Genomic DNA, 22,686 nt, shown 5'->3' with positions numbered 1-22,686 from the left:
TAACATCTTCCTCTCGAACGCGGCTAATAGGGTTTTGTAAGTTTTGGAGACGCTTCACGCCATGTGAGTACGGGGTATATAAACGTTCTATTGAATCCCAGCTTCGTCCGTCGCGACTGATATTTAGAGTGGGGGCGTTTTCTTAGGCTGTAGTTGGATCAGTTTGTAGCGTATTCTAACTTCTACTTTGTTATCAGAGATAATAGTATAAGCAAACTAAGCTGATACGGAACTTCGAGCTTTCAAGGGGAACCAAAGGGTTTCTTCCTAAAAACAGATTGCTCAATTTTGGGATCCTCGACCATTTAGAGGGCCCCGAACTCTATCCAATCCAGATCGTCTCCAACGCAGCCAGAAATGGCGCGCCGAGACTTTTTGAGGTTGTAGTGCCAAGGAAGAAGAAACTCCATCAGGGGTATGATATCTTTACTTGACAGTCAGCAGATTCGACGTGTTAGGGGCTTCTAACTTTCATTTTGCGTAGGGCCTCCAGCAGCTTTGATCAGCCATTGGTTGTTATATGTGCTCTATTTTGAACCTAGATAAGTGTAGTGTTCTAGAAATCTAGAAATTTCACAACTCATGTATTTCAGTTCTGAAATGTTTTAAACGCGATTTTACTGTGTCTTGAAAGCAGTCAAGATAGTGCAATAGATTCTAGTTCTGTTTGAACATAATCTACTTTATCCTGAACGTAATCTTGGCGTGGTTCGGATATTGTAATAGTAATCGTCCCGCAATTGCTGTAAATTTATTTCGAAAAAAATAAGCCATTACCAAGCCAGGTTTCCTTTTGTAGACTTTACAGGATTAATTTTTTTTTATATCCTGCAAAATTAGGTCTTCAGAAGAAATTTAAAAATAATCATGACCAAACACAAATTAGAAGTGTTATAACGGCCGGTCACGTTAGTGGCCTTTTGTTTCTTTTATTAATAATCTACTTAAGTTCCCAATTACCCCATTTCACGATTCTGAACAGCGAAACCCAACCATAACGACGAAAAATGGCGTGGCTGCTTTGTGAGTGCATTTTGCTTCTGTTAGCTACCCTCGGTGAGCAACATTATCGACATACCTTCCCGCCGGATGATGTCGCTGGCAGCAGTTTACAGCACCACAACCATGGGCTTCCTGAACACCAAATCATGCATCACCCTATTCTTCTTCTTTAATGCATCCATCCATCCATCCGATCGATCTATTCACATCAATTCACTCAACCACTTCCGTCCGCCTTCGTTTATCGGGCCGGTAGAGTTTGTTGCCTCGAGCTGCCTTACTGGCAGCGTGGCACTCTGGGCGTTGCACTTCGCATGCCGTCCGTGTCCTGGTCGCTTTACGGTCCTCGGGGTCGACCACTACCCCCCTTTGCGAAAAGTTGGGAAGGAAATTCAATTACTGCAACATGAAAAGCTTTTAACAGGAATGAGATTTTAATTCAGTTACCGATTTTACCGTTCCGCACATCGGACACACGGGTGACACGAGCTGATGTATTGTTGGCCTCTCGAAGCTCGGGATGCGGATCCGATCCGACGGGTCCTTGAATGAACTTTTTGTCCAATCATAAACGGTGTTGACGGAGAAGTTTTTGCTACCGAACGGTTGACCTAATATGTACCGCACTGGTTGGTTCCTATTTTCCAGGATACGCGAACTCACGTGGTGGTGGAGCTGTTCAACACGGAAAAGTCGTACGTGGAATCACTACAAACGATAGTACTGGTAGGTATTAAAAGCATGCACAAACCTGAACCGCTGTAGCAAGTCTGCCATCTGATTTCTTTTTTCCAGAAATATTTAAATCAACTAAAGTCTCCCGAAAATTCTGGCCTCGTGGATGTGCAAACGGTGGATGAAATATTTTTCATGGTCCCAGCCATTCTGAACATCCACGAGCGATTTCTGGAGGAGCTTCGACGTCGGCTAGACTCCTGGGACAAGATGCAGATGATTGGCGATGCGTTTGTGGACGTTGTAAGTAGCCTCGTTACATGGTGAAGGTTTCTCTATTGACAGTATGCTTCTCGTTTCGACCCCAAAACAATCCTAGTTTTCCCGCCCGGTTATCCTCGACACGTACACCGCGTTTGTAAATAACTGGAACAGGGCGAAGGACGCTATCCGGAGTGCGAGACAAAAGTGTCCCGCCTTTGCGAGGTTTCTCGAAGCCATGGCCCGGGAACACAAGGGTAAACTATCGCTGGACAACCTGCTGATCAAACCCGTACAAAAGTTTCCAAAGTATGTATCGGTCCCGGACAAGGACACCCGATTTGTGACTTGGGTTGGGATAATACAATGTTGGGTTGTGTTGGTTCCATTGCAGCTACGAACTTATATTCACAAGACTGATTAAGCACACGGACGTGACACACCCGGACCAGAAACCGTTACAGGAAGCTTTAAAGCTAGTGCACGACATCCTTATGTTTCTGAACTGCAAGGAGAAGGAAGCGCTGGAGAATGGGCAACGCGAGACGGCCCTGCGCGAGCTGGAGGGCGTGATCGAGGGCATGAACGATCTGGTAACGCCGGAACGTGCCTTCCTGCTGTTCGATCTGGTGTCGATGCCGTCCGGGCAGGTGACGCGCAAGGAGCGAGGCTTTTTCCTCTTCAACGACCTTCTAGTGATAACGAGCATCAAGCGAAGGAGTGGAACGATTCGGAAGACTAACATGTAAGTTGGGGTTGATCACCATTTCAGGTAATGGAAATTAACAAGGAAATTCTCGTTACTGCAGGACCTGTCCGGGAAGCGTAGCGTCTACGTTGGATACGAACAAGTACAAGTATCTCACGAAGATCTCGCTGGACGATTTGGAGATAGTCAAATGTAAGTACACGGAGAACCTTAATACGCTTTTTTTATTCTCACCATTACCTTGATCGCAACTGAAACCTTCCTTGATCGGCTGTTAACGCTGGAACCGTGACATCAGGCCCTTGATTTTGCTTTCGTTTGCACCCCAGTCAAGCAGCCCGACCATTTCGTACGCCTTTAGCTGCGCCACAATGCTGGGCGCGTGAGCACACAGGACCTGCTTAACGTTCACCGATTGTTTAGGATTGTAAAGCGTTGGCTGCATCGGTGGCGTGTTGTGTGCATCCTTGGTGCGCAAAAATGGCGAAACGGTTAGGGCATAGATCACCTGCAGAGCTCCGTGCTTTAGCAGCTCAACCTGCAACTCGAGCAAGGATGAGACGGCTTTCATGTAGCCCATCTTCTGTAGCAACAGTACGAGCGTTTCGTGATAGATGTACACCAGCTCGTCGCGATGCTTCTCCAGCACGTCGTAGGCAGGTGAAGAGGCCAAAAAGTACACCAGATCGATGATCGGTGACCCGAGGACACAGTTTTGGAAGTCAACCTGATTGTGGGAAAGACATTGTTAGAACAAAATCCTTTAGCAACGATAAGGTGACATCAACTTACGAAGATAGCATCGACCAGCTCGTTACCCTGGTACTTGAAGAGAATGTTGTTGGTCCAGAAGTCACCATGGTTGAGCACCTTCAAACCCTTAAAATCACTCTCGTACGCTTCGATGGCCTTCTGCAGCGTTTTGGCCGGCAGCTTCTGAAGCTTTTCCGCCATGGGCTGGCTAATGCCGAGCTCGGCCGCAATCTCACCGGCAGTGCGCATCGCGTCCGGGAAATAGCTCAGCTTATCCTTGTGCTCGTTGTGGAAGGTACCCTTGCTAAACTTGGCAAACAGTGGCCCATTCTCCGGCAGCAGGGCAGCACTGGCGGCATGGAAGAAGGCCAGCTTCTCGATCGCCATTTTGCTTTGCTCGTAGGACAACCCGAGGGTTTGATTTTCTACACTGTAACCGCGCGCGGTGAGATCCTCCAGCACGACCAGATCCGAAGGTGTCTCCGAGGAGTAGATTAGTCTGAAATTGTATTTAGATAAAGATTGATTTAGGAGAACTAGTGATTCATTAAAATGTAACTTCTCTAATCTAATAGTGGAGGTATTGCTAGATCCCCACGATCAATCCTGCCCGCCCAATATGTGTTAGTCATGTTAGTCATCGGCTGTCAATTGTGAGGGCGCCCCAAAACACGCTTATTCATTTTGATACCCGATATGGTGCTGGGCCCATTATCAACGGCGAGGTAGTTTTCGAATTGTCGGCTATCTGTTGCTGCAGATAACGATATGCTTGTACGTAGGTAAGGTACAAAAACAGCAACAACAAAAACGAATACCCTTCTTGTCTGCAGACACACCGATACGGTTTTATGACCTCTTGTTCGGTGTACTCGAGCGATTTCCGAGCCGCAGTCGCTAGAGGTACACACGACCATATCGTACGTCTAATCACCCAAAGAGTTCAATTCAATCTGCCATTATATAATGGCTTCTGCAGAACGCATCAGCTGACCCACGACGGTCGTCAGCATTCCAACAATCGATCATCGATGAAAGTGTGATACTTACTGGGGCGCCAGTTCAACGACGCTACCGAGCTTGGATATCGCCGTCACCATGCTGGGCAGTACGGACTTGTACATGAGAATCTCCTTCTCGAACACATCCGCCTTCTTGAACTGGTCCACCAGCAGTCCTTCGGTGGGTTGAATTTTCGCCACAAACGTAATGACCGCATCGGTGGGATTTTCCTTGGAGGTGTATCTGAAGGAATGGTTGTTTAAGACAGTCGTGAATTACCAATAGGAGGACTCAGGAGATACTGGTATGCTCACTTGATAAGGATCCGGTTCATAGACGATCTGGCGTACGGATCGTTAATATCGGCAGAGGCCGGTTCGACATCGTACGCCTTAATTTTCACCTCCGACTCACCGTACTGCGATTGGATGAGATTGGTCAGGAAGAGTGAGTTGACAAACTTGGTTTCGGCAGTTTTCGGCATCTTAAGATGGCGCGCGCGACACTGTGGACGAACTTTAACTCCTCGCAAAGAACGGACGCGGGTCCAGGTGATGACGGTCAGAGCGTTGCAGACGGACTGCCGCTGGATCGGCAATGCCTACTGCCGCAGAGTTCCAATGGCACAAATCGGCCAGTATACTATCACCTACAAACTAGACTTAGATAAAGTAACGATGGAGCGGTACCTACCCTCCAGTATGGTGCTGCACAGCGCGTACGGTACGTGGTTATATCAATGGAATTGATAACGGATTTTCGTGGTAAACGCGGCGCCTGCCGTTATGACGCGGTGTGTGCATAATGTTACCTCGCATGTCGCATCTTGATATGCAGCCGTCTTCCGTGCGTAATGGTTGGAAGTGCATTTTTCAAATCTACGTACACGCACACACACACTCAAATTCTTCGCAAGATACTAGATTTATGACGCTCGTGGTGACAGTGTTTAAAGTCTATTGGTTATTTTCACCCTTTTATCGTGACTCGCGTCGGGTTATGTGAGACCGCCGATACGAGGGTTTAAACACGAAAGTTAATCTTATCGTGTTATGTTAAGATAGTTGCTTACTTACTTACTTATCCAGCGCTATAATCACTTCGAGGCCTTATCCTGCGGCAGATGTCTTCTAAATCGCTCACGGTCGAGCGTCGGCAAATGTCAATCCATTATCTCGGGCTTTCTGGCATTAAGATGAACGCTGGCGATTTTTCTCAATTTGGATCTAAAAATGCTTTACGAGCTGGGTCGTTCGGTGCCATTCGCATGACATGACTAGCACACCGGCGCTCGATAGTTTTTCAACAAAAATTCATGCCAAAAATCGAACTGAGCATCTTCCTTTAGCATGTGACTGGTGGCTTTTTGTCAGTTTTCAGAGATGTCAGGGTCCATTTGTAAGGGATGTATGCGCGAATTTTAGAGCCCTAACAGAAGTTTGGAGTGGAGAAGTTTTCTCCGGCTACATGCAGGCTGCAACTGGTTCGCATCCAGGACCCTTGCACCCACCTCGACGTCCGTGTTTGTTGTCGGTGGAAACTTTTGATCCTAAACGGGCTCATTTTCACAGATTTCGAGCGATCACCTATGTCCCCCGGACTTTTGTGTCACTTGCTCGACCTTTTGGAGAGGCTCTGCTACAATGATGAGCTTCACGGGTCTCAATTATCTGCCATAATCTGAATTAATTGCTTGACGATGGTCCATGTAGTTTCCTCGTCAGAGCCTCTCAAGGTCCAGATAGGAGAGTAGACAGAGTATTCCATTTTCTTTGGAGGCAGACGCTTTGTGATAGTAAAGTTTAACCGTAATTAAAAAGGAGTTCATTGAGAGAGTTCAATGCTGAACGATGCGGACTTTTTCAATCCTAAAGCCTCTCTGGTGATTTCCTTCTCAATAGTTTCTAAGCACAGGACAAGTCAATCTTATTACATCATGGATAATGTTATGACCATGTAGCCGAAGTTGAATGTACGATTAGAGTAACAATCAGTGATTCTAACAAGTAACAATTGTTTTCTCATGATTGTAGCTAAAGATGAAAATGTACGACGAATCATGAAGGAGATAGAGCATCTTTCGGAGGACAGCAGCAAGCTCATACAGATCACAGACCTAGCCGCCAGCTTACGATGTCCTCACGGAGTCCTGGAGGAAGCGATCCGTGAACTGCAGCGCGAAGTTCAACGTCAGCTTGCGGAACGCCAAACGAACGATGCGCAGCTGAACGTGCTGGAGTTAACGTGGAACACGTCGTAAGTGAAAGCTTGCCACAGTAACTCCAGATGGTGGTAGCAATTATAACCCGCTTCTCTATCGTTCGATTACAGCAATGGTATCCAAAACATGACGGTGGTATTTTCGAAACCGGAAAAGCGCACCCAATGGGAGGAGATATTTGCGGAGGCAAAGCAGAAGCTCGCGAACAGTATGGAGCGATGCCAGATACCGGACTTCTTCGTATCCGTACCGATAAGGAAGACACGGGCCGGTCTTCAATTCACCTGTGCCTCACCGACGCTCGGTGTGCAGAAGGACGTTTGGGTGTGCAATAGCGATGGGTACGTGGGGCAGGTGTGTGTGCTCAGCCTCGTTCCGGAACCGTCCGTGACCAGCTGCAACGGGGTGTGTAATGCGCGGATACTGTGCGTTGCCTCGGTACCAGCGAACGAAGAACGGTAAGAGAAGCTCGGTGGTGACTTTTTTCGAATTGAAGTAATCAATATGTACTACCTGGATTGTAGGGCCTCGAATTCATCGTTGATGAATGTGAATATATCAATCGTGGACTCGGCTATGAACAGTGCCCCGACCAGACCGAACAATTCCGTAGTCAACTCGCCTTCCAAAACGGCCGAACGGAAGGGTTCGTTCAAGTCAACCGATGGCGGCAGTACGCATCGATCGCTGCCGAACAACGAATCTAACGTTCAGCTAGATTCGGGCAGCTCGAGTGAGGACTCCGATGCCGAAAGTCAGCCCGATAGGGTTGTGTCCACTGGATCGTGTACGAGCTCGCTGACGGCTAACCATCGGCAGCAGGACTCCACGGCCAGTACGAACGCCGGGGACGAGTCGGAGAATCAGCAGTCGACCATGTGGCTCGGTACGGAGGACGGATGCATACACGTGTACAACTGCACGGATAACATTAGGATCAAGAAGAACAAGATAAAGATACCGCACGTCAGCGCAGTGTACTCCATACTGTACTTAGATAATCGTGTGTTTGTGTCCCTGGCGAACGGTGATATTTGTGTGTACTCCAGGGATCGAAGTGAGTATGGTGATCACCTCTCTGAAGGAAGGGTTAAGGCTTACTAATGCACACTCGTGTCCTACTACACTACAGGTGGATGGAACGTATCCTCTCCGCTGACGGTGACGGTTGGCACGGTTACCAATCCCGTGGTAAAGCTACTGAACGTACACGGGAAGCTGTGGTGCGCAATACAGGGAACTATAAAAGTATTAAACACGAAAACTTTACAAGTAAGTTGATCAATCATTCGCGTGACCGCGTCCGCCCTTTGGGAGAGGTTGTCTTAACTCGCTTTTCGGCTTTCCTCTGTCCAGATCGACAGCCAGATACAGATATCGAACGACTCAAAACCAATCACTAATATGACAGTATTAAACGACTACGTGTGGATTTCGGTTCAGAACTCGGCTCACATCAAATGTTGCCACCATGAAAGGTAAGCTGAAAGGTTGTTGCTGCAAAAAAGTACAAGTGACTCTCATGCGCCATTTCCGCTTTTCAGCTTTGAGATAATATTTGAGGTAAATTTAGCACCATCCGTCAACAAGATGCTCTCGAACTGTGATGATATCATCCGGCAGCATAAAGCCGCCTGTCTGCGCGTTACATCCCTGCTCGCGTGCAAGGATCTGATCTGGGTAGGCACGAGCGCCGGTGTGCTGCTCACGATAGCGGCTCACAACGTTGCCAAAGGGTCATCACTGCCGGCAGTGACGGGTATGGGGTCTCTTTTTATTTCAGAGTTACAGAGAATGAGAAGTTTCTGAGCCCATATGTTCCGTTTTCTTTACAGGACTTCCTCACGGACATACGGGGCATGTTCGGTTTTTAACGTTCGTTGAATCCCAGGACGGTGAGACGGATTCGGTGCAAGAGGGAGGAAGCGTATCCACGTCCACCGCCTCCCAAAACCAAGCGGGAGCCAACAAATCGAGTAATCGGACGTCCCACCAAGAGCTGCTTGTTATCTCCGGCGGTGATGGATACGAAGACTTCCGCAGTGCAGGCAACAACACACTGAGCGAGGTGGCTGGTCGTGAGGACAGTACGAACCATTTGTTACTTTGGAAGGTGTGAAACGCTTTTGGACGGGGGCGATGATTGATTCCTGCCCCACTCACACTTGGGCAGGATAATGTTGTCCTATTGGTTTATTTGCTATATTTGTTTTTGGGTGAACGAACACCTTTGGAAGCCTGCAAAGCATCTCAAAGCATCTTTGGGTTAGCTTGCGGCATCACCGGTGGTGATGTGGGTGTGTTTAGGCGCAAGCTGGTCTTGCAAAAGCAGAAAGGAACTTGCACTTTTTTTGTTGCCCCTATGTTTTATCTCAATTTACACCTTCTCGGAACTCGGATGCATATAGCGAGCTGTTAACACGATAAGACAATAAGAATGGATTGGCGCAATGCAGCATTGCAGGTTAGGGACAGATATTTGAGTAACATTTGTACGTTTAACGACCCGACTCCCGAGATGGGTGGGTTGCAGCTTTTGTTTAGTCCAGTCGCCACAGTTGGCCACTATTCCAAAGGTACTTACAAAGCACTGTGTACGTACATACCGCGTGTGTCCAAGGAATGCTAGCGTTCAAGGCAACGCAGATAATTCCGCTTTTCCGATAAAACTGTTCTGGCCGCATCCTTATCCGTTTTGTGTATGTGTGTATCGAATTTATCGCCTGAACTTACGAAGCACGAGTCACTAACTACTACTATACCTAGTTTTGTAAGACCTCCTACTATCAAGCTACTAGCCTAACCCCTGCGACCGTGAACCGCGATCGCCAAGACTAACCAAACCCTTGTTGTCGTCGTTGTCCCATACCGTGGAATCGGATTGAATCAGTTAACAAAATTGACGTGTTTTTTGGTGTGCTGTCCGGGCCTTCCACCGGCGGCACAGCACGCCTACCCCAGACATCCCCCCATCCCGTAGTGTAAATATATTTGCATGCTAGTCGAAAACAACACGGAGCCTGTCGAGGGATGAGTTTATACATTCGCAACCGAAGTAAAATAAAACGGAAAGGTAAATATAGGTAGAACATTCGTGAACGTAGATGTGTTGTTGAAAACCGTTGTGTTTTGAAAATTCAAGCAGAGAGAGAGAGAGAGAAAGAGCATGGCGCGCAACCACGAGGAACAGCATGGCTGTTGCGGTTGCTGTTTGGGGCGGCGCCAATCTGAGTCTGCAGAAGAAGGGACAGTGAAACCAAGTATTCCAGAATGAATCATGTTTTGTATGCCATACCGTTTCTAACCCAGCGCAAGCCGGTCCCAGACGACCATTACCGATTAAACCGGACATGTGACTGGCAAAATATGGGCGCCGTTGGGCGCTGTGTAAACTTATTTATACATATGCATATAAATATAATATATTGAAAAAATCCTCCCCCCCCCCCAACGCAAAAAAACGGTAGCTAAGAACCAGCTAAAAGCGAAACACTAGAAGAAGACTTGCGAGCGAGCGGCAGGCAGAGATATAACACGTGGGTCATGCTGCTCGTTCGGGAAAGTCTTTGCTCAATCGGGGGAAAAATCGACCCTCTCTCCCTGGATTAGATTGTTTGTTTTCCTTATTGTTTCTTAAAGAAGTATTTCGTATCGATAGAAATGCCCCTCCCCACACACACACACACACACGCAGTCATACGTTACCGAGTACTTAGCCACCGTACTTACTTACAGAAATCGTAATTTCATTTGTAGTTTTGTTACTTTTGCCACGCACTAGAGCTGTAAGCAATGAACATATATGCGTGGCGGAACATTGTACACCGTGAAATATGCAGCACCACAGTACGATTTATACATACCGTAAAGCAAGCAAGAGAAAACCGGCTGGACGGCGAAATACACTGTTGTCGAAATTGATCGCGGTGTTTTGATTTTTGGGTTGATCTATTCTGTTTGTATGATGACAATTGTATGGCGCTTTGTGATGGATTAGTAAAAAATGCATTCAAGTCTCTTTGTTTTAATCGGTCGGTTTACTGCGCCGTACAACAGTGCAATAAGAACCGACGCGCATGTTTACCGTGACATCATTCGACGAGAGAGAGAGAGAGAGGTCACCACCACTCTGTACTAGAACTAGGTGGGTAAGAAGGGGGCTAGGTGGGTCTAGGGGTGGTTGTGGTCATAAATATACTCCACACCCCGGTGCGCCGGGTCCCACATCTTGGCGCGAAGATTTAAGCGTGTGAAAATGCAGTATCAGGGTAATTGTTCTGCCGATTGTGCGGCCAACTATTTGTCGAGCGCTTAGCGCAGAGCAATTGCATTTGCCATTCGGTGCGTACAGGAAAAATCAAAATGAAAGAGCTTACTAATGCTCTAGTGGCTCAGTATTATTGAACAATTATTCTGGCTACTGTTTTATGGTCACCTTACCTTATTCCAGGTGGGGGTGTACGAGTGCTGGAATGCTGTGCCATTAACCTAGCCTGACCTTGTACGCATGAAGAACCGCTTCGAAAACGGTTTCTGTTACATCATTTCTATTGCCTCTTGCAAATGGTCCACACACGGCTTACCAATTCTCCCCATAGCGCCGTCTAGCAGCGGTTGGGTGAGTTCTCTTATGGGTCTAACACGTGGGTGTTGTTTACTATTTCCATAATTTCAAACGGAGATAGACTGAGAAGGTGAAAGAACTGGGTCACAGGCTAACGTGCTTTTGACGAGCAAATGGAAATATATGGTCTCAATGATTTAAATTTTTATATTATATTTTGAAGTAATATTTTCTTTTTTTTTTGCGTGGAAATGGCGTTCAAGAAGATCGAAAACTATACCAAAAATGTTGGTTTTTACAAAGTCACTCGATGCAGGAAGAAAATGTGCAACAAGACGGCTTGCTGAATGCTATTTGATGATGGGGAGATTGTCAGCCATTGTTTGACGAAAATCGAGCATATCAAGGCCATGAGATCATAATTTTTCCTCATACAAACGTATTGCCTTCACAAAATCTAGCTTGACAGTAGGAATTTATAAGACATTTGAGACTATTATGGTCGGCCATATTGATATATGGAAGAGTAAGTTTATGGATTAGTCACCAATTTTTGTTGATGAAAAAGGGGCAATTCAAATGGTCCTGTCAGATGTCTCAAATTGAATATGGGAATCTTTGGTGGTGAATTATGTATCATCTCAAGAGAATAGTGGTTTTCCAGGTCAGTGGGCAAGGTGAAAGCCTTATCCCAGGAGATTTGTTGTCTAGATGCCTTGAACTTGATCGATGATCTTTGTTCAAGGTGCCACATCTTACTACAGTATTCCTCCCCTGAAGGGATTCACTTCCAGTCCAAGAGGCATTGTTGTTCACAAGGACTTCGTGGTCCAAGCTTCTTCTTTCATGACCCAACGACCTCTTAGGGTTATGCCTGCCATTCCTGCCCAGATGAGATTTGATCCCTGGTCATGCCGTGTGAAGAACGGTGCCGCTGTCGCATCTACTACCAGAGTGCCTCACGCCGTTATCCTCAAATTTAAAGATACCTCGTAATCGAAAAGGCCTCATTTTATCTTGAAGGGGAATCTCGTAGTCAAGGTGACTTTGTTGCCTATGCCTCATCTATCGAAAGACCACATAGTCAAAAATATGTCGTGGTCAAGGCTCGTCTAACCAGAGTATAACAAGGACCTTGAAGTATAGAAGGTCCTTTAGCCCAATGGACCTTGTCTTCCAAGTGACCCCAACGACCAAAGAACCCAATCGTCCAAAGCGCCTCATCTACCAAAAGGCTCCTCGTTCCAGAAGCCTCATCTACCGAGAGATCTTGTCGTCAAAGACTATTAGTAAGATCGTCAGTGACGGACAATAGTTTAAACCCACTTTTATCCCCAGTTTTCAATCTTCAATATCTTAACTTTCTACATCGATTTTGGTTTCGTTTAAAAATTATCATATTGTTGATTAAGAATAAAAAACTTAAATAAAGTTAAATAAATGTTGTGACATCAAAAAAATCTAACTTTTTAAAAATTAGAGATTTAAAGCTCGACTAAGTTACATTTGAATAGCCATAGTACTAAGAACACAGCGTTTGTCCAAAGACTTACAGAGTTCCAGCCAATGTTAAAGACTCAACAATAATTTAGCTTCCACAGCACTAGGAAGTTTCCCTGTTGATGTCTCATATTACGCAGCCTCTTTACGTATGAATGAGTTTTTGTCCATTTACATAAAATCCTTGAATTAGTAAAGATACCAACATGGTATGGAATGTGTACAGAACAAAGTGTGATTAGGCGTCGTTGTCAACGGTCCAGGTGTTCACATGTGTACAGTACAGCTCTTTGAACTCTCTACAAAAGCACCCCACAGAAAAGAAGAAAGAATTCAGGGAGCAGCGACAAATCATCGGACCATGCTTGTTTATGGTACTGCCGGTGAATCCACGGTGAAGGTTACAGAGAACTGACCCTGGACACCAATTTGTTTCTCTGTGGAGCAAACCCCCAGTTTTCGCGATGGATGTGTTCCGTGCCCTGTCCGATCGGTACGGGCTACCGAAGCAACCGTCCAACAACACACACTGGCCAACGACGAGCCTCAAAAACAATGACCAACGCACGCTGATGATTCATTGCTGCAGGAAGCGCAGTTACTTGATGCGTATACGCAACACACCTGGGCCACGTGGAGAATCGGCTTGAATCGGCCACCATTGAAAGACACACTGCGAACGAAGTGACAAAAGCCCCTGTCCATGTGGTGTCAACAATTTGGGCAGGAAGTGAAGACGGTGAGCGCTTTCTTGGGAAAAAAAGCGGGAGAGCTTTACGTACGTTCGTTTCCGTTTCGGTTTCGGATCTGTCGCGACATTACCACAACCCCGCCGTTCATCTCATCGCTTTCGGATCGCTGTCGGTGACGGTTCTGCAGCAACAACAGCAACAATGCAGCATGGCGGGAGTTTCGATGATGGGTGGTGTATAAAAAGCGAAAGCATTCGAGCAGGTGGTGCTTACTCGAGATCGAGCTGATCGAGTGAGTGCAGTGTTCAGGTGGAAATCAGTTCATACTTTACACTACTGGGACCAGTAGCACGTATACGAAAGTTGTGAAGTGATTAAGTGGTTGAAGAAAAATCTGCAAAAGATTGTAAAATGCTGCGCGGTTCTGTAAGTGTTACTAGCTAAGTGTGATTTAGCGAGAGTGGTTTAAGTGACTTGTGCTTCAAATGATAATTATTGCAAATGTTTTTATGTTAATGCTGAGTTATGTCAGAACTTTGTTTTGTTTATTTTTCGATTTTTTATACCTTTTAAATTCCCTTTTTTTAAACAAGCAATCGCTTTAAGGCAATTAGTAAAATCAGTAAAAAATAGTTCATATTTGATGGCAGCCCGTAACCATGGGTTACGGGCATTACTGGCTGGTGCAGCTAGATGAACCAATTAGAATGTTTAGCTTCGATCTTAACCTCGTGTGCCGTCAAATAAGTGAAACTGTGTTTTTTGCAAGCGATCTGGGTAGCTAGCAACTTTGGTGGATTTAACTTTTTAATGCGTAATTTCTATTCAATGTTCTGATGAAAATTCAATTAGCTTTTCTTCTTTCCATCGATGTAAATGTGTCACCTCAATTTTAACCCAATGTCATGTTATGTTTCTTTAAAGCTAACATACTTTTTGTTAACAAAATGGATTAACATGAAATGTAATGTTTTAAGTACCACGACAGTACTGGAGTTCGAATTTTATCTGTGAGGACTGACTATCCAAGTATGCGGTATCCAATAAGTCTAGTAGGCCAGCAATGGTCGGCATTACCCTAAGAGGTCGTTGGGTCAAGAAAGAAGATAATATTTGGAGTTCTTTATAAAATTGTTCACTACAAAATGCCTCCCATAGTTACTAGAACTTTAGACCGCGAGTACTTTTCTAACATAATTTATTTTAAGCTATGTTATTGGTGACAACTGGCAAAAAGTTTTTGGTAATTTAGTTTGAATTAAAAGCCGTTACAGAAGACTAACCTGTCTACGTTATTTATACATTTAAATTGTGTTTAGGGTCATTAAATAGTATCGTTTTCTTCCAATATAAATCTGAATATAATGTTTATTTGAAGATTATGTATAATTTTACTTCGTTCTGTATTTTAGTACGAGGAAGAGCGCGGTCCTAGCAATACGGCCAGGCCGTTCTTTATGAATAAAAAAAAGAGCGCGGTCCCCTGTAGAGATCTTTATTCAAACTGAAACTTCAATATAGTTCAGATACCTCGAATAAAAATTCTGAAAATTTCATGTCAGACTTGGTAAAAAATCTCTAATAACTGTGACTAAACAATTTCTTTTGTGAAATTTTTTTAAAGTACATAAGTTACAATTCGAAAACGACTAAGTGTTGCGGTGACATAACTGCTTCAATGGAAAATAGAAAAGTTATTTAATGATTTTATGATTTTTGTTAATTGAATAACGTGTTTAAAATGTAATAACGTTCAATGTTGCTGGCTTACACGGATAGCCCGGTTGAATACTAGTTAAGGCATTGCTGAAAAATTTAACAAAATTTTCAGATAAAGTTAGCCCGTAATTTACTCTCATACAATCAATCGGTTTGGCTAGCTGGTTGCCCTATACCGGGTTACAACCATACAATAGAATGTTGTATTCAGTCAGGGGAAAACTTTCAATTAGATGTACATTAAGGAAGCGGTAATTAAAAGCAACATTTCCCATCAATTTTCTTTTTAAATCTGCTCCAATGGTGATGACGAGGTGATTCAGTGCAAGCATTCCACCAAATGCTTTAAAAGTTCCAAACTACAGTATTAACACAAATGGTTGGAATATTTTTGTTTCTAAAAATTCTGATAAAAAAATGAATATTTGTTTGTTTGTTTGTGAGCTTTTACAATAAAAAAAGAGAGAACATTCCAACAATCATTCCAAAGTCACCGGAATACAACAATGGGCTATTAGCACCGCCACAACAAGGGGGGAATGATAGACGTTTGGGGAAATATATAATTATAATTTATTGATAAGCCTAACCTACAACTACATCTAAACTAACTAAACCTAACGTTAAAAAACCCTAATTTTATAATAGCTCTAAGTATCGCAATCTAGATGTTCACTGTTTGGCGTTCCGAGAGAGAAGAACGTGCAGCTTTACTCGCTTCGAACGCGTACCTTCAACTCTATCACTCTAACTCTGCTGGTCTTATACCAGTTATACCAGCAGCAACGCTATACGTTAAGTGCGCGTGATTATACCACATAATTCGTCCCCGGGGCGAAAGACGGACGTCCTCGGACGTATTCCTAAGCGGCTTTAGTTCTTTTGATCTTATTTTTATGCCTCTTAACATGTTTTGAGTTCTCGAAAGTCCTATCTTTTACATTTTGTGCTGTAGTTATTTTAGCTCTTTCATCTAATTTTTTCCTGATATTCGGTTTAACATAAACGTGCTGGCCTTCCTGTATCAAAGGTGGTTCTTCTTTGTTATTGTTTCCTTTCATTTGTTTTTGCCTTGATAGTTCAATTTTCGTTTTCACCTGGCTAAATAGTTTCTCTGCTAGTTCTTTTATTACAATAGGATTTGTATGATTCAATTGATTAAACAATATTTCATTTGGAGTGTAGTCTGTTGCAGTATGAACTGTTGCGTTGTACAACGAAATCGATATGGCGATAATATCTGGCGTATTCATGTTCAAAAACTTGTGTTTGTTCGTGTTGTAGATTTCTATTATTGTTGAGTGCGTTTTTTCTACCTGTCCGTTACTTTCTGAGGATGATGCGTATGTAAGAGTAACGCCTAAACTGCTCAAGAACTGTTTTAGCTGTATGGATCTGAACGTCGTTTCATGATCAGTAACTATTTGTCTTGGGATTCCAAAATTACTGAAATATTTTGCCAGTGCACTTTTAACGTCTATCAAGTTTTTCGTTTCTATAGGAATCATTTGAGCGAATTTCGAAAACGCATCTACTAACGAAAGGAAACTATTCGAGTTGATGGAAAAAATATCCATGTGGACACGTTCCATTGGCTTTTCTGTTGTCGGTCTCGGCGATATTTTGATGTTATATGGCCTCCGTTCGTATTTGTTTTTATTGCATACAGTACACGTGTTGACTGCGGATTTGATTTGCTCATGCATCTTGGGGAAGAAGAACGATCGCTTCATTTGGCTTTCAACTTCATTTATGCCACGGTGAGCCCTTTCGTGTTCCTTTGCTATAAGCTGGTTCTGTTCTTCAACCGACGTCACATCTTTGACTTGTGAGTGTGTCATGATCATGTAACCACAGCAACTAAAATGATTCTTGAAAGAACTTTGTATTAATGATATGATACATTTTGGAGCTAATATGGCCGTTTGTTTTCCGTTATGGTACTTCTGCAGAATATTAGTGATCGTATTTTCATCGTATTCTCTTCTTTTTATAATAATTCTTCTATAATGTGCGAACGGTGTTTCTATTAAATCTTGATGTTGATTGCCCTTTTCAAATATTATTTGGTTGCGGTAATAGTTTAAAGGCCTTTCGCTTGATTTTATATAAAAATGGTCTGACGTATCTGCTGAATGATTTGTATCAAGGGTAGTTGTGCTGTTGGCATTAATTTCATTTGGAGCCTCTATTTTTCTACTAAGAGCGTCTGCTACCACGTTTGTTCTTCCCTGCTTGTATTCGACATTGTATTGGTAATTTTCTAGCTCAAGCCTCCAATTTAGTATTCTATTGTTTTTTAAAGATGTTTTAATAAACGTGAGAGGTTTATGATCGGTAAAAAGTTTGAACTCATTCCCATAAAGATATGGTTTATATTTACGGATTGCCCAAATAATCGCGAGTGCCTCTTTTTCTATAGTAGAATAATTCGTTTCTGCCTTATTCAATGTTCTGCTAGCAAACGCAATTGGCCTCTCGATTTTGTTTTGTACTTGTGAAAGTACTGCTCCTAAAGCAAAGTTACTGGCATCCGTAGTTAGTATGAAAGGTAGATTGAAATCGGGATATGCAAGTATTTGATCTGACGCTATTATTTCTTTTAATTTGATAAAGGAATCAATGTATTCTGGGTCTTTGATATCAATTAACTGCCCTTTTTTAAGATATTTAGTTAATGGTTTTGTAATCTTTGAATAGTCTCTAATAAATCGACGATAATATCCAGATAAACCCAGAAATTGTCGGATTTGTTTTTCGTTTGAGGGCAATGGCCAGTTCAAAATTTTCTTTACTTTATCAGGGTTTGGTTTTATCCCGTCAGGAGAGATTGTATGTCCAAGAAACTCTGTTTCTCTTTTTAAGAACTCGCATTTGTCCAGCTGAATTTTTAAATTAAATTGTGCCAATCGTTCTAATACTGTTGAAACGTTTTCCAGATGGGTTTCCAAACTGTTTCCAACAATTACGATATCGTCTAAGTAAACATAACAAATTTTACCGATAAGCTCTGCTAAAATGTTGTTCATTGTGCGCTGAAATGAAGCTGGTGCATTTTTTAGCCCAAAAGGCATTCTAGTAAATTCGAAATGACCGTAACTTGTGGAAAATGCAGTTTTTTCTTGATGATCGGGATGCATTTCGATCTGGTGGAAACCAGATTTAAGATCCAATATCGTAAAATATTGTGATTTACCCAAGCTATCCAGGATATCTTCAATTTCAGGCATAGGGAATTTATCGCTAATCGTCTTCTCATTTAGTTTCCGAAAATCGATTACAACTCTAACTTTTTGTATTCCTGATGCATCTTTTCTTTTTGGAACAACCCAAATAGGAGATGCGTAAGGACTCTTTGAAGGTTTAATTATGCCCGTTTCTAGCATTTCTTTAATTTGAGCTTCTACGTCTTGTTTGTATACGTGTGGATATCTGTAAGTTTTAGTGTACACCGGGATATCATCTTTTGTATTTATTTTGTGTTTTATTATGGTGGTACTCGTGAGTTTTTCATTATTTTTTAAAAGTACTCGATGATGTTTCAAAATGGTGTTGATAACTTGCTCTTTTTCAAAATTCGATAAATGATCAGTTCTAATTAATTGTTCAATCATACTTTTGTTTGGAATGGTATTAGAATCAAACGGAATGGGCGAAATCGTTTCAAAATTATTTACAGTTATTTTAAGCGTTGTAATTTCTGGAGGGATCTTTTTTGTTGATAACACATTAATGGTGGATTTATTGTTTAGTGAAGAATACATCCCAGGTTCTATTATTGTATCTTGATCAATTCGTTGAAAAGTTGGCACAAACCAATCTCCACTGCGATCAGTTGTTACTGTTATAGTGTGATGAAAATATTTGTCAGCATAATATTTTTTGAATTTGGTTTTTATACCTTGTATAGTGATAGTATTAGTATGGTAATTTATTACAGTATTAGTTTCGGCCATGAACTTTGAGCCTATAAGTCCATCAAAATAATTATGGAAATTGTAAATGAAATACGTTTGTGGTTTTATTTGTTTTCCTAACAATTGGCATGTCGCTTTCTTGCTCGTAGCATGATTTCCAAAAACATTCGATATTGTAGCAGAGCAATTATCCTCACAATTGGAAATAATTCCTGGTTTAAGAATATTTTCATTTGCTCCACTATCAATAAGTAACCGTATAGTTCTGTCCAAAGAGCTGTCGTAAACAGTTATGTATGGCAAAAAATTCAATGATTCTTTCAAGTCAGATTTTCTATCGAAGTGGCCCGTTGAAAATTTTGAATTATTTTCACTGTTATTCGTAGTTTCAGTGTTATTGACCGTTCTATTGTAGCTAGTGTGTTTTGTTCTCATGGAATTGTCAACATCCATTGGTTGCGGATATTGATTATCAGGCTTTTTCAAATAACCCGATTGTGCTCGTGAATAATTACCAAAATTTGGTCTGCTTTGCTGAACCTGCTTATATGGTGAACTGGGAGGTGGTTGACTGTTCATTCTATTGGAATTTACTTCCTGCGATTTAAATTTGCATAGAAAATTGTACGCATCTTCTATGTCCTTTGGGCGAGCTGCTTGAGCATAACCGAAGTATGGTTTTTTCAACCCTGCCACAAAAGCTGCCAAACCATCCTCATCGATGAACTTATTGATCACTGTCCAGTTGTCCCTATAATCTCTTTCTTGCTTTGCAATTGATTTAATATTCTGAATAATTTCTTTAGCCTGTTGGTAATACTTATGTATTGTCATTCCTTCTGTCATTGTGTGTCGCCACAATTGACACTTAAAAGTCGAAAGTTCACGCCTATCTCCAATGGCATCGATTAAAATTATTTTAATTTCATCGAAATCCTTCGGGTTACCAGCAACACAAATTGTGTCTTTTGCCTTTCCTTCGATTTTGTTGCAAACAGCTGTTACGTACACACCATACACTTCACTATTCACTCTGTCTTTGAAAAGGTTCAATGTGCTCTCAGCAGTATCAAGCCATGCGGTCAGTTGCTTTCTGTTACCGTCATAAGTAGGAAGAGATTTGATCGGATCGGGGATCCTATAAAAATCTTCAACCTTGCATGTAGTGGTAGGTTCCACGTGGTTCACTTGATGAGCCTGAGCACAAATTTGTTCCTGAGTGCATTTAATAGATTGTTCCTGAATATTAAGTCTCTCATTAATTTGAGATAGACCTAAAGTTAACTGCTTAAGTTGTTCAACAATTTGATTTTCCATCGTTACGGATTTTATGGAACTGTTAGAATCTGTTTCTGTGTCCGAATCTGACCTAACACTAGGTGAACGCCAGCTAACGTGTTGGTCAAAATGTTCTCTTTCTCTTTCGATCTCTCTCGGCATCTATTATCACGAGTGATAATACTAATGCCAATGTCCGCTCAGCCTATCTAGTAGTACTGGTTGGATGTGTGTGTGGAGAAGACTCGATGAATTGTCTCGCACCACGTGTTTATAACGAAAATAACTACAATTATAAACACTTTTTGCAATTATCGACCTATCTTGTAGTATCGAGTATGCGTTAGTAAAACTAATAAAAAAGTTTTACTTACGTGTGGTGCAGGTTATGCCGGGGGGTCCTCGAACCAAACAACGGATTCAATCCTTTAGCTGCCGGTGCAAATTGCGGGAACCACTTTAGAAAGGATTATTAATCCAATTCTATTCCACTGTTTTTAAGCACTTCCTGAACTGTCTACAGCGCCAATTATAATTTATTGATAAGCCTAACCTACAACTACATCTAAACTAACTAAACCTAACGTTAAAAAACCCTAATTTTATAATAGCTCTAAGTATCGCAATCTAGATGTTCACTGTTTGGCGTTCCGAGAGAGAAGAACGTGCAGCTTTACTCGCTTCGAACGCGTACCTTCAACTCTATCACTCTAACTCTGCTGGTCTTATACCAGTTATACCAGCAGCAACGCTATACGTTAAGTGCGCGTGATTATACCACATAATTATATGTATTATACTAGAGCGTTTGTGTGTGTGTGTGGCTGCATGGCTTTTCTGATTTCTGATCTGATTGTGTTTGCAGGTTGCGCTGTTCGTTTTGATTGCGATTGTGTCCGGTGCTGCAGCGACCTTTGGATACGGTCTGCTAGGAGGGTCAGGTAAGCGTTATTGATTTGAGATGCTGAATTCGTATCTCCGTCAATTGTTGGCGTGTGTTCCTTTTTTTGCTCCTTCTGCGTGATTTTTTGACTGCTACATTGTGTTTTTTGGGGTATGAATTCAAAAAAAAGACATCCACGAATAACAGATTTCTTGTTGGATTCTTTTCCACAGGAGCATACGGTTACGGCGGTTATGGCGCTCCATGTATGTGTGGCTTACCGACTAATTTGAATTACGTGTAGAGTAGTGTGTTAACTAACTAGAATAAATCGTCTCTGTTGATAGATTACTTGTTTAAAAAATATATTAAAATTATCTTATCTTATGTTTTCTGTTGTCTTCAAAAGGGTATAATGGCGGTTATGGTGGAGGCTATGGCGGATACGGTGGATACAACGGGTATGGAGGCTATGGAGGCTACGGAGGAGGTTATCCATCATCGCTAGGCTATGGATATGGTAAGCAATATGGAAGACAGAACTCTATCCGATAATATTGATCTGTACTCCTTAACCTCACCTCACAGGATATCCAGGCAAATATGGCGGCTACGGAGGATACGGCGGCTATGGCGGTTATGGCAGTTATGGCGGATATGGTGGCTACGGAGGATACGGAGGAGGGTACGGCAGTGGATATGGTGGATACGGAGGTTTCCGACCTTACTTCCGATAAACGATCGGCCGGGCCCGGGTCACCAATTAGCAGATAAGCGTCTAGTGTTAATATCGTTTACAGTTTAAATGTGATAAATCCGTTGCTGCGTCTGCTACAGTAGCAATAGTGTTTTCATTCGCGCATTCCATCACTGAATTAACGAATAAACTATTCGTGCTCCTCAAACCCAAACATTTGTTTAATCTCTTTTCAATCCGAGCTGTATTACCTATATCGGGTTCGGTCCGCTTTACTCTTGCGTGCGTGGGCGCACTCCAACACGTGGCAATGGCGCTGCTTTTGTTGGTCAAGGTCGATCAGTCGCTGATGGAGATTTGGCAGCTAGTATGGCGGAAAGACTGGACTGGGGATGGGAGGAGAAGAGTTTGACCATGGAACTACTTTTTACGCTTAAGCTGCGTGGAGTCAATGAAAGTTTGAACTTGTTATTTGCTTAACGGGAAGACCGGTTCGTGATGTGGTGCGAAAGAACGGTGAATATCATTTGGTCCAGTCTGTTTGTAGTGTCTCGAAAATCAATACAAGGATTGTCCATTGAGTCATGGGGAATCTAGCCTGTGATCGAATAGTGAGGAGGTAGTTTCGTTATCGATTTTTTTTTTTTATTTACAGGAATACTTAAAAACTGCACTTCCCCGTAAGTTGATATAATTTTTTGTTCATCTTTGAAAGATCTAGGATTTTTGCATAGGGGTTCCAAACAGATCCAGACCGCCTCCCCCGTACGTATGGCTAACTACTTTGCTACGGGTAAAATCAAGTCACAGAAA

At 42.7% G+C, this 22,686-nt stretch overlaps 3 protein-coding genes across 4 annotated transcripts in view; 2 read left to right on the top strand and 1 right to left on the bottom strand.

Annotated features, from left to right (window-relative positions):
* Nucleotides 1-10,116, top strand: part of LOC118504868 — a 78,713-nt gene extending 68,597 nt beyond the window's left edge. Inside the window, exons 8-19 of the mRNA XM_036039912.1 lie at nucleotides 1,651-1,728; nucleotides 1,798-1,980; nucleotides 2,057-2,247; nucleotides 2,333-2,683; nucleotides 2,748-2,839; nucleotides 6,436-6,658; nucleotides 6,734-7,081; nucleotides 7,148-7,680; nucleotides 7,756-7,895; nucleotides 7,980-8,101; nucleotides 8,168-8,382; nucleotides 8,459-10,116. Of these exons, the coding sequence (XP_035895805.1) occupies nucleotides 1,651-1,728; nucleotides 1,798-1,980; nucleotides 2,057-2,247; nucleotides 2,333-2,683; nucleotides 2,748-2,839; nucleotides 6,436-6,658; nucleotides 6,734-7,081; nucleotides 7,148-7,680; nucleotides 7,756-7,895; nucleotides 7,980-8,101; nucleotides 8,168-8,382; nucleotides 8,459-8,742 (2,760 nt within the window). The 3' untranslated portion in view covers nucleotides 8,743-10,116. The remainder of the gene's footprint in view (nucleotides 1-1,650; nucleotides 1,729-1,797; nucleotides 1,981-2,056; nucleotides 2,248-2,332; nucleotides 2,684-2,747; nucleotides 2,840-6,435; nucleotides 6,659-6,733; nucleotides 7,082-7,147; nucleotides 7,681-7,755; nucleotides 7,896-7,979; nucleotides 8,102-8,167; nucleotides 8,383-8,458) is intronic.
* On the bottom strand, nucleotides 2,845-5,031 carry LOC118504869. Its single transcript, XM_036039913.1, has 4 exons — nucleotides 4,717-5,031; nucleotides 4,451-4,645; nucleotides 3,440-3,899; nucleotides 2,845-3,374 (listed from the first exon to the last, which is right to left on the bottom strand). Exons 1-4 carry the CDS (start codon nucleotides 4,884-4,886, stop codon nucleotides 2,922-2,924), a joined length of 1,278 nt encoding a protein of 425 aa, XP_035895806.1. The 5' UTR covers nucleotides 4,887-5,031; the 3' UTR covers nucleotides 2,845-2,921.
* A 3,522-nt stretch (nucleotides 10,117-13,638) lies between the features above and the next one.
* LOC118504867 (keratin-associated protein 19-2-like) lies at nucleotides 13,639-22,087 on the top strand. Of its 2 annotated transcripts, XM_036039910.1 has the most exons (5): nucleotides 13,639-13,805; nucleotides 21,159-21,234; nucleotides 21,410-21,442; nucleotides 21,586-21,696; nucleotides 21,765-22,087. In XM_036039910.1, exons 1-5 carry the CDS (start codon nucleotides 13,791-13,793, stop codon nucleotides 21,911-21,913), a joined length of 384 nt encoding a protein of 127 aa, XP_035895803.1. In that variant the 5' UTR covers nucleotides 13,639-13,790; the 3' UTR covers nucleotides 21,914-22,087. The 2 variants fall into 2 exon arrangements, with proteins under 2 accessions (XP_035895803.1, XP_035895804.1); XM_036039911.1 differs by lacking the exon at nucleotides 21,410-21,442.
* Nucleotides 22,088-22,686: the final 599 nt, after the last annotated feature.

Source organism: Anopheles stephensi, chromosome 2, assembly GCF_013141755.1.
Source record: "Anopheles stephensi strain Indian chromosome 2, UCI_ANSTEP_V1.0, whole genome shotgun sequence".
Lineage (NCBI taxonomy): Eukaryota > Metazoa > Arthropoda > Insecta > Diptera > Culicidae > Anopheles > Anopheles stephensi.
This window is presented reverse-complemented; position numbering and strand designations above follow the sequence as displayed.